General features: G+C 42.3%; 1 protein-coding gene across 2 annotated transcripts in view; it reads right to left on the bottom strand.

Moving 5' to 3' along the window:
- The window catches only part of igsf9b (immunoglobulin superfamily, member 9b), a 30488-nt gene that overhangs the window by 5788 nt on the left and 13037 nt on the right, over positions 1-11663 (bottom strand). For both annotated transcript variants that reach the window (XM_044110963.1, XM_044110964.1), the window contains exons 4-18: positions 5402-5548; positions 4121-4272; positions 3921-4038; positions 3564-3705; positions 3082-3227; positions 2820-2962; positions 2589-2729; positions 2014-2130; positions 1777-1927; positions 1556-1667; positions 1292-1467; positions 966-1204; positions 800-884; positions 518-688; positions 56-92 (exon numbers count right to left, since the gene is read on the bottom strand). In XM_044110963.1, the coding sequence (XP_043966898.1) occupies positions 56-92; positions 518-688; positions 800-884; positions 966-1204; positions 1292-1467; positions 1556-1667; positions 1777-1927; positions 2014-2130; positions 2589-2729; positions 2820-2962; positions 3082-3227; positions 3564-3705; positions 3921-4038; positions 4121-4272; positions 5402-5548 (2077 nt within the window). The remainder of the gene's footprint in view (positions 1-55; positions 93-517; positions 689-799; positions 885-965; positions 1205-1291; positions 1468-1555; positions 1668-1776; positions 1928-2013; positions 2131-2588; positions 2730-2819; positions 2963-3081; positions 3228-3563; positions 3706-3920; positions 4039-4120; positions 4273-5401; positions 5549-11663) is intronic.

Here is an 11663-nt window from a genome sequence, read left to right as displayed (position 1 = left end):
ATGTTAGAAAGTGAAAATTGAAGGGAATGTGCATTAGCCTTATCCAGATACTTACCCTTGAGATGGGCTCTTCTGAAAGGCAGCTGGCAGATCTAAATGAAAAAAGCAGGAGAAAAATATTTTAGTTACGCATTTCATTGTGATTAGGTTGAAATACGCCTTTTGATTAGGTTTTCGAGCAAATAGGGCACAATTTTCAGACGAAATAGTGTTCTGAGTCACAACCTCGGCACAAATAAGCACATCAAAAAGCCAGTATTACCAATTGGAAGATCAGCTTATCGTATTTATCAGCTGATTTGATAAATTACCAAATAAATCTAATCTTCACTTTGTGAACTCACACCTGAGCACCAGATTTTGCTACGGTTATGTCTACCTTGTAGTAGACATTGTGTGATGCAATGATGCCTGAGTTTGTTGCTCAAAGCAAGTCAGTCATCACTCTTCAGCATCTTTTGGCTGCGTCTTAGCTGTGTTGTGAAAGATCTTTCTCTTTAACACGTTTATGTTTTACCTTGTCTCCTCTTTCTGCGTCTCTGCCGTCTCCTGTTGCTCATGTAGCATGCTGTCACCAACGAGAGGATGATTGCAAGAAGCAGAAAGCACGCTCCCCCTATCACACCAGCCATCAGTGGTTCAGGGATGACTTCTAAGAAACTAGGACGAAGTGGGTAAATTTCCATTCCTGTAAACAAACCAAAGTCAATAATTTAACTTCTGTGTTTAATAAATAAATGTAGTAAATATCCAGTAATATTTATGTCACTTTCAAGAATAATTAAGAACAAAAACGTACCAGTTGTGGAAACACTAACAGACACACTCGGTTCACTCAGGACTTTGTTGCTGCGTGACATCAGCCTCAAATCATACATGGAGTCCTTAGTAAGAGACAGATTGTGTATTGGACTATTAAACAAATATTCTCCCAGTTTGTTTTATTACTAGTAAAAAACAATTACCCTTAGAAGTCCTTGCACAAGTACTTCGCTCCTATTGACATGGATGTTGCTGCCAATGATGATCCACTGGCCCTGATCTCTGCGGGCCTGGAGGACAAAACCAGTCAGTGGGTAGAGGGGAGCCTCGGGAGGCTGCCACTGCAGGAGAACGCCTCGCCCGGTCCGGTTAGCTGACAGCAACGTGGGAGGTTCAAGGGCTGGGAGACCCGTGGCAGTTTTAGGTAGCTCTGTTGGCACAGCTAAAAGGACAGTAAGTGTTCATAGATCTCTTTCTAAAAGCAAAATGATGCTAGGAGGCTGGAAGGAAGGCAAACCAAGGAACAAACCTTTAGTCCGTATCGATACAATTTCACTAAAAGGTCCTGAGCCGAGTTTATTCTGAGGTAGGACGCTGAACTGATAGCCAGTGCCTGCGAGTAACCCAGTCACTAGCAGGTAGTTTTTGGATGTCGGCACAGGCAAAGATGCCCATTCATGCTTTCCCCGGGATGTTTGCTTGACCCTTTAAAGGGTAAAATCAAAGTATGTAAGTAGTTTCAGATGTTGATAGTAGAAAATCTTTTATTCTGGGTATGTCTTATAATACTGACCACACAGTAAATTTCTGGGTAAATCCACCATCAAAACCTGGGACCCAGGACACGTTGGCCTGGTTCATCTCTGTGGTAACGGTCACCGAGGATACAGCATGAGGACTGGTGCCTGAGCAACAGACAGTTTTAAATCTGTACCGTTAACAATGCACACGTCATATATCATTATATCTATTTGCCGATTACATGTCCATTACAGATAATGCCGATGCACTCACCGAGTGCAAAGACTACAGTGCCTGCACTGACAGTCGCCACACGATTGGTGGCCAAACACTCCCAGCCGCCATGGTGGTCTTTGCTCAGGGGCTGCAGCAAGAGGGATCCATTAGATAGCACCGTGTACGGTGAGCGAGGACTAGGGCCAATCTGTCGAGAAGAGCATCGGGAAGTTCATGTAAGGGATTCATCAGACTTGGCCGAGGCACCAGAAAAAGCAGAATTTGTTTTTGTACCTTGCTCCAGGTTACATTTGGAGCAGGATCTCCACTGGCTTCACAGGGGATGATCAACTCTCGGCCGACCTCCTGGAGATACTCTGGCAGGGGGGGAACTCGAAATGATGGTGGATCCTGGAAAAGTGACACTCTTTTGACTTCTGCACATCTAAATACATTTTAATGTTTTTATATTTAAGACCCTGACAGGTACTTGTTATAAGAGGTTTAAGAATCACTATATTATTGATAGTTTTGGTCCAAGCAAAGGCCAAATCTAAACCCAGTAAAGAATCTGTGGCTTGGCAAGACTTGTCTACTCACAGACGCATAACCCAAATGACTTAAAGCTGCAACTGAATGGAAAATTGGTCACACAAAGCATTGCTTCAGGGCCTGATTTTAAATAGTAAAATATTCAGAGTGAATACTTTCTTTTCACTTTACAATTCTACACAGCTTTGTATTGTCCTCAAATAAAATCCCAATAAAACACACATAAACTTGTAGCTGTAAAGTCAGAAAATGAGGAGAAGTTCAAGGGCTTTTAGTACTTTTTAAAGGTACTGCAAGTCTGAAAATGGGAACTTTACCTGCAAAATAACTTTGGTGGGCTCAGACTGGCCCATTGTGCCGTAGCTGTTGTAAGGGGTGCAGGTGTACATGCCTACAGCATTGTCATTGGCTGTTGCTATAAACACTGAGCCCTCTGAGTTCACCATCCAACCTGGGAACTACACAAGTGAAAAAAACCAAAATATTAACTCTACAGTGACTTTGAGAACCCAATCTGCACAGATTATAAAACAAGTCCTAACATTTACATTGTCAAGATTCAGCTCATTTCCGTCTTTGGTCCAGTTGACATACAGCACAGGCGGGTCAGCCTGCACAGGGCAGAAGATCACCCCCTCCATTCCTGCTGGCAAATAAGTTTCACGCAGCATTCTTCCAACACGTGCCGGGTCTAAAATAATAATTTAAAAAAAACTCAAAAAAATTAAAAAACGCTTTCTGATTAGAAATCGCTGTAAAACACATTCATCTTTCGATGAGCCACAAAGAATGAGACGGTAAGACACTAACGTTTCACTTTCAAATGGGCAGACGCCGACGGTGGAGTCAGTATTCCATTGGTAGGGATGCAAGTGTAATTTCCAGCATCTTCTGGGATGAGATTAGGAATCAGGAGAGTTCCATCCACCAGAATCTTCACTCTGGACCTGAGGGACCTAAAGACACAAAACATGGTGCAATTTATGATAAAACGGTATATGAAAGAAACAGAAATTAAAGAAACACCCTGAAATATACACGGAAAACAGTGACTTCTACTAAACGGATGTGCAAGAAAGATTTAGAAGACGATACGTTAATCTAAACGGCAATCTTCTTTGATCACATGATATAATTATCTCACGAACAATCCAATTAAAACTTATCGCATTACCAGCGTGCCTTGGAAATATTTACATCTGCAACTTTTCGAGTAGATAAGTCTACCATGTGTGATATTTCCCACCGTGCTGAGCGTCTTGATGGAGTTTTTTTTACAGGTATGGACTCACTCGATGTGATAAACGTTCTGTCCTTGTTTCAGCCACTCGTAGGTCAAGTTTGAAGGGTAAGCATCTGCCTGGCACTGCAGAACGGCATCCTGGGACATATTGAGAGTCGTGTCCTCAGGGGAGATGATGATGATCGGTGGACCTTTAAAAAAAAAGCAATGAGCAGATCAGTAATTATTGCTGGTCAGTTTTAAGCCACCTACAGTTCGCAGAATGAACTGTAGGTGGCGGTATGCACAAACATATAACTACGTGTTACACACCCTTATGTTATGTTCTCATACAAATGCAACAGCGCTTCCTTCGTATTAGATAGGCAGCGATTCTGCGTTTGATGACGGATTGTTCAACAATTACCTTGAACCTGCAGCTCCGTATAATGGGTCAGATTCCCCTCTGTGTTGGATACGTGGCATTTATAGACTCCAGAAATATTTCTTGTGACAGTGGCAAGAGACAGAGTACCGTTGAACACCTAAGAAATGAACGATAACGAAACACAAATTGCATGAGTATTTATTTAAATCTCTGCAGGGTTGTCTGTTGATGGAACTCACTTTAATTTTTTCATGTTTCTCAATCGGACTCTCATCCTTGTGCCAGACGACCGTTGGTCGAGGGTTGCCGTGGGCTCCGCAGCTAAGAGTCAACGAGTCTCCGAGCAGAACCTCCACAAAGGTTGGCGGCGTCTTGATGAACACGGGAGGAGCTAGAGCAAAGACACAAACACAGAAGGGGTGATTTTCACTCGCATGATCAAATTGGGTATCAATACATATACAACGCATTGATAATTTCACATTTTTCATGTTACAACCATGACCCAATAGGAATTTTGTGTTATAATCCAACATAAAGTAAATCTGAAAGTGAATTGGAAGAAAATGGCACATGGTTTTCAAAATGTTGTGCTTGTAGTTTTGGGGTGTGTTTGTCCCGGAAGAGTTTCCACATCCAAGGACTGAAGTTAAAAAATATCTCGATGTGTAAACAGAAATTTTTATTTCTTGTCCCAGACTGAAATTTGACTTTGGTCTTCACTTTGACTAGGCCATTCTAACACATTAACATGTTTAAATCTAACAGCTTAGGCTGTTTGTTTAGGGAAGTTTTCCTGCTGAAAATGATTCTCTAACCCTCCCTCAAGTCTTTTGCACATTTGAACACATTTTCTTCCAGGATTTCTCTGCATTTAAGTCGATCCAATTTGGATAGATCTACATGTAAACACAAATGTACATCACACTTCTACTATATTTGTAAATATCTTGAAAACCATTCATTCATTTTCCTTCCATTAACACTATGCACCATCATATTAAATTCCAATATTATTCAATTAATTCTCAGATATGAACAAAATATGATATTCAATATCATGTGCAATATCTACGAACTGCTGCTGTGAACCCAAAATTGTGTCCTGCAGCAAACAGATGGCTTTCATCAACTGCAGCGTCATCATATCAAACCTCTACCTCACACTCTGAGTGACATAACTCCGCTTTAGCTTAACCAGCGCGTGCGTGTGTGAGTGAGACTTAAGAGTTAAGAAGCATGTGAGTCAAAGGCTTTGAGCATTTAACCTTAATCTTCAGCGACAAACCTCACAAGCATTGGTCAGTTTTTCATGGCAGGTAAAAACAAGGTGCGATGCCCTTGCATCCAGTGTGCATGTTTTAATGTTCACTGCAATTAATGTTCAGCAATTTCCCTTTTGCCAGGGCCTTCAGACTATAGCCAGACCCCATGCTGCAGACGTTCTAAATAAAGTCTAAACCAGCGACGAGTGACGAAGGAAGCAGCTCCCATGTTCCCAACACCCTGCAGTGCTGCACCTGTGATGGAGAGGAAGGTCCATGTGCCATTTTGAAAGTTGTCGGTTTTGCTGTCCAGGAGAAGGATACGACACTCGAACCAGCCCTCGTCCTCCAGGGTCAGCCGTTCTACCAGCAGAGAGGCGCCGCGGGTCAGAGACACACGCCCTGTGGGAGGAAGGGTGAGGGTCGAAAGGCAAAGAGGAAAAAAAAGATTAACAGACGCACAAAGGCAGACAGGCAACGTCAGCATATGCAGGAAGAGAGCTTTTCATGCAGAGGACACAGCAATCCATTGTCACAAAGGCCAGTGTCAAAGTCATAGGCCTTCTGCAAGCGGGCAGATCCACATGCATCGAGGGACTCTGATGAATTTTTCAAGTTTATACAAAATAACAACTGTCATAGTTAAGATTTATGAAAACAGCAGAAATGGTGGAAGCAGCAGACATCTTGAAGAACAGATGAGCAAATGAACTCATTTTTAGTCCCTAAAATGGTCAAAACCAAGATCAATCTTTCCTCGATGTCATTCAAGCCCCAGGAACCTACAAGTGCACAGTTGGAGTTGGATGCCGTATTTTCCAGGGAGAGGCATGGAAATATTTTGCTGTTGATGAAAAGCAGTCAAAGTTTTGGCCAGAGGAAAAAACAAAAACACAGGCACCTTGCAAAAGTACTAATTTAGTTAGTTTTTATGTGACAGGCCAACACAAAGTAATGATTAACTATGAAGTGGAAGGAAATGATTTTTAAAAAGGCTTTTTATAAATATCAGTCTTTAAAGAATGGTATATTTGTATTTGCATTCAGTCCCCAGCTGATTTTTGTAAAAAGAATGAAAAAAAAGAAAAACAAAGACGCTGCCCCACAATTCCTGCTGCAGGTCCTCTGGGGACTGTTTCTATCAGCTTTGTACATCTAGACACTGAACTCTTCCTCAATGAGACTCAGTGAGTGGAACCATTGTAACACATTCATTAAGCTTTGATCTATTGCAGCTCTGGCTGTTTGAGGTTGTTGCTGCTAGCAGGTGAACCTCTTCCTCCCTCTCCTGTCTCTAACAGGTTTTCTTCCAGGACTGCACTGTATTTAGATCATCCACCTTCCCAGCCGCAAAGCATGCCACACTTTTTGCATTCATTTCAATTACTTTGGAACACAAATATGGGTTGGAACAGAATCCCAATGAAGATACCGGGGAGTTTGTAGTTGCACAATGACAAAAGAAGAGATAAGATTGCACAGCACTGAGGTTTGGTCTTCTTATGTCTTCTTTTACTCAGAAATGAGCTCAGTGCGAGACGTTTTCAAGAGGGTTGTCTCGACTAAAAGTTTTACAAGAAACCGAAGCTCCTCATATAACAATGAACAACCCTTCACTCCCTCATTCCCTGGCTTCATCCCAAAAGTCAAGGCAGGCTGGCTTTGTGAGGATGCAAGCAATCTATCTTGAGAGGGAACTTTATTAATTGTTGTATACTGACCTCATCATTAAGCAAACGACACTAACAATAATCATTAGTTCAAGTATTTTGTAATATCTCTTACAACACTGACTCCAATTGCTTTAAAATAAATCTGAGTGCTTTCCAGTAACGTTCATGCATAATGAATTTATGTAGCCATCGTGCACCGCAGTGAAAATGATTGAGCTTTAACATGTTGGCTAAGTCTCCTGACTCTAGCTCAGATGATGAGAAGTCAGCGGCCCTGAGGTGGAGTGCAAACACATGAATCACTACAGTGATGGTTAAAATGATATGTAAGATGACAGATGAAGACGGTGTTCTGTCATTTAGGGTTTGGGCGGCTTAGCGGAGAGCTACAGTTAGCAAGCCAGAAATTCTTGAATATGTTTTATTAAAGAACTTCGATGAAAAAAGTATGCATATGACTCATTTTTTATTCTGGATTCAGGAGTGCTGGGCTAAAAATTTAATTCTAAGACAATGCATGGGAGAAATGAGTCACTTGTTTTGTTCATTTGGGGGGCAAAGGATAGAAATGAACAAGAGGAAGCATGGCAGATGCACACTGCACTTGTGTGAGCGCACGCTCAGACACAGATGGGCCATGCACGAGCGTTTCTACCACACACACCCAATGCCCCGCTTCCTCCGCTCCCCTCTGTACTTCTTACAACTCCTTGTCAAGCTTTGAAACTTGATATGCTAGTTGCCTGGTGACTGCAGCCTGGCTTTCAGGGTACACCCCCTCCTTTTATTCTGTCTCTCAATGAACTCCTTTTTTTTTTTTTTTTTGTGCCCTTCAATCTGAGGGCTTTAAACGACTGGAGGATGCGGGCAGGGGGGAAAACACACACGATGCTCATACCAGACGCTGCCAGAGCAGTTTGAAAGTAAACACGGAAATGTGAAGGAGTTCCCACCGACCCGTTCTCCTTCCTGCAGCTTGCAGGTTAGGCCACCGTGCATCGATAAACTTTGGAGAATGTTTCAAAATCACATCCAAGCAAAATCAAATAAATGCACTGCTAAGAGTCATTACACTTGAACTTTTTCACATTTTTAAAAATATAAATCAAAAACTTTAATGTAATTTGCAAAACTGACACAAATTCGCACATAATTGAGAAGAGGAAGGAGAATAATTTTTGGCTTTTATTGTCTTATTTACAAATGAAACTGAAAAAAAGAGTGATGTGAATTTCTCTTCAGGGTCAACGCTTTGTAGAACCACTGCCATTACCGCTTCAGGTTTGTTGCTTTACGTCTCAACTAACTCTCTTTGAATATCTTAAAATTTTTGCAAACTCTTTTTTTTTGCAAAGTACCTCTAGCTCAGTAAGATTGAAAAGCAAATGTCCAACCCCAGCAAAGGGTTTTCTTCCAGGATTCCTTTATTTTTTTTTGCTCCACCTAACTCTGAGTCAAATCTGAAGTACTGCGGCTTGTGGAAAACTGCAAACATTACTTGTATACGCTTTCTTTCATCAGTGGTTTTCTTCTTGACACTCTTCCATAACCACATAGATGTTTGCATTTCATGACCATTAGCTGTCCTGCTGGAAGATTTTTGTGGATTTCTGCAGCTCTGCCAGAGCTCCTGTGTTTCTTCATGATGCTGTTCACTAATGTTCCCGAACAAACCTCTGAGGCCCGCAGAACAGCTAATTAACACTACACGGTAATTAGGTGACTTCTGAAAGAAACTGGCTGCAATAATTTTTGTTTAGGGATATCAGACTAAATATCCCTAATAAAGCAAACCAAATAAAAAGGTTTGCTTCACTTAATCTTAAACAATCTTCTATATCCTGCAACCTCAAGCAGCATTAGCATTATTTAGAATCTCCCTATTCAACACATTTTTTCCTTCCAGACAACATGACCCTTTGATTAATGGCTGAAAGCTGTGCATTTTATTTGCCTATGTGTACGGCCTTAAGATGGGTTGAAACACACACAGAGAGTGAAGACAGACAATAGGTAACAATTAACCCTGCATTCCTGTCGGGGTAGTTGCTGTGCTTAATAGTTGGGTTTAATGATTGACTGACCTCCTGAAAGACGGACAAGCACTAGATGGGAGCGGCGCTCACTTTAGAGGATCCATAAAACGAATGCCTTTGGTTTCAGGTCAGCATCTTTCGAACAGCTGGGCAGGGTTGGGAGAGCGAGGGGGAAACGTGCGGAGAGATGATAACAGGTATCGGGATAACTTTAGACGGTTTCCTCTAATCGTGCCATGAGGGATCCTCCCACAGCTGCACATTTCCTCTGCAACCTTTTCTCAACCGATGTGGAATTTATCGCCCACTTCTGTGTGCAAGAGTAGGGATCGCTAAAGTGCAGCTGGTGGAAATCCCTACGATGCCACAGGGCCCTGGAGCACGTGAGTGCGAGTACATGTTGATTTTCAAAAACCGGAGAGTGCCCTGCCCCCTGAAGCCTGGTTTCACTGTCCAACCCTGTCTTAACCCTCTCCCGTATCCTCCCCCATGTCCGTCACTACAAAGAGACGACAACCTCCCTCCCCAGCTCCACCCCGTCATTCCTCGTGCTCTCAGGTTACCATAGTGATGAGACCGAGGAAAGCCCGGGCTGTAGGTTTAGATTTAAATTCAGTTGCTGTAGAAACACGACACGGCCAAACATGGGCAGGGGGCGGGTTGATCGTGCATGGCTGAGGGAGGAGGTGGGCTTCTACTGTCAAAGGTTTGAAAAATTACAAGCGGTGAAAAAACATTGCATGGATGAAAATCCAGACCCCAAGAGATGGAGACGGGAGAATGAAAGAAATAATGAACAACAGAGAAAGGAGACTTTCCCTTTCACCCTGCAGGCAGACAAAACAACCAGGCTGTGTGACAAATGGCGCTTTATCCAAATTTGAATGTTGTGTGTTGGAATTAAAACCTAAGATGGCACTTGGCAGGTGTTCTGCCCTGTCAGACGCTAAAAATAAGGTTGCTCATGTCTTCGGCGACACGACTGGACACAAGAGTGAAAAAATGGGAAACCGATGGCATACAAACAACCCTTCACGTGTTTGAAACGGAGAACTGAGGGAGAGGTTATGGAGAGGTTACTCAAATTATGTGCATCGATAATCCACTGAAACCAATGAGAGGTTGACCTTCTTGACCCCCGAGCTCCAGCAGACGCATTCATCACCCCCCCCACCCAGTCCTACACTAACACAAAGTCCACCTTCAAGAGACAAATGCCATTAAGCTCTATGGAGAACAGAGCGATTGGTTGAGACAATAGCCGCTGCTCCATCTCCACCTCCGCCTGGATATTTCTTTTCTTTTTTTTTTTCTTCATCCAGTCGCAATCACATGACAGATCCGCTCCACGTTAAAAAATGAGTCCTTGTTTCCAACAGGTTGAGCTGCAGTGCAGCCAAGGGTAGAAAATGGAAACGCTAATCCCACCAGCGCTGTTTGAACTCTAAGACGCAGCCTCTTCATATTAGCGAGTGAGGTTCTCACCCGGTGGGTGGTGGGCCGGCAGCCACTCGGCTTTCAGAGCGGAGCCGCTGCCGGCTGGCCATCGTCTCCATGATGTTATCTCCTCCTTCTCAGGTTCTTTTCAAAGGACCCGGAGGTGAAACCCCTATAAGTCTGGATGCTTTGTGATTACACAGCTCTCTTTCTTTCATCGTCTTAGCAGAAAAACTGTATTTCATCGGCTTAATGGAAACTGCAGCTTCAGTACAAATGTTTTCTTGTTTCATATTCATAAATAAAACAGGCGCAGCACTGCAGATTTCATTCAATATGCTGACAGGGAAACCTTTGGAGGAAGGCAGTTCTTTTTTTTTTGTTTTGTTTGGAGAAGCATCAGCTTTGCTTTTCTTTGTTCATCCACATGTGAGTAAGGGAGCTGGGGCAGTGGTGCATTGTGGGATGTGTTTTGATTTGAATACAATCATAAGTCTGGGTCCGGCCGCTGCCTCGGACAGCTCGCCCCCTCCTGCTCCCCCCAAATTTCTCTCTTCAATCCTCCTGTCCCACTAATCAGTTTAACCCTCTTATGAATAGCTCTTTGTCATGGGACAGATTACAGTTAACTCTGTCCCTCTCGCTGCGTCCAGCTCGTAGTTAGTGCGCTGGACGCAGCTTCACGAAGCTCATATGCCCACATTTACTACAGTAACTCAACTTAATACAGGCATAAGCTGTTTAGGCACGGCCACAAAGCGTTTGATTTAATTTTCAAATCTTCACAAAGGAACGTCAGAGTTCAGCCCACCTGAAGAGGCATTTCAACTTCTTCCCAGAGCAAAACATGAAGTCTGTTTGAAAATTGGGGAAAGATAACCTTGTGTTAATTATTTCTGTGTGTCTAGTCATTGTTTCCGTAGTTCAGCTGGACAGACCTTAGATAAACGCTTTTTCTTATTTTAATTTAAAAAAAAAATAATAATATGTTTTTCTAGTAAAATGTCATCATTTCCCAGATTTTGTGGTGTTGTCAGGCTTATTTGAAAAAAATCTAAGATATTTCTACAGTTATAAACTTTTAATATAATATATAATACGGGTTTTTAGACTCCATTTACATAAGGAAGTGTGATTTGTGTCACTAAACTGTATAGCAATTTTATCGTATTTTCACATTTTGAGGTATTTACTCATACTCTTAATGAACAGTGGAGAAAATAGTAAAACTGACGATACAAACAGTTGTGTTTGGTTTTGTTAAATGTCATTTGCAGTTTATCGACAATGACAAATGGAGTATCTTATTGTATTCTGATAAATGATAAATATGATAAATGCCCACCCCAAACAGATAAATGGATGGCCAGG

This window comes from Gambusia affinis, linkage group LG03 (genome assembly GCF_019740435.1).
Source record: "Gambusia affinis linkage group LG03, SWU_Gaff_1.0, whole genome shotgun sequence".
NCBI lineage: Eukaryota > Metazoa > Chordata > Actinopteri > Cyprinodontiformes > Poeciliidae > Gambusia > Gambusia affinis.
This window is presented reverse-complemented; position numbering and strand designations above follow the sequence as displayed.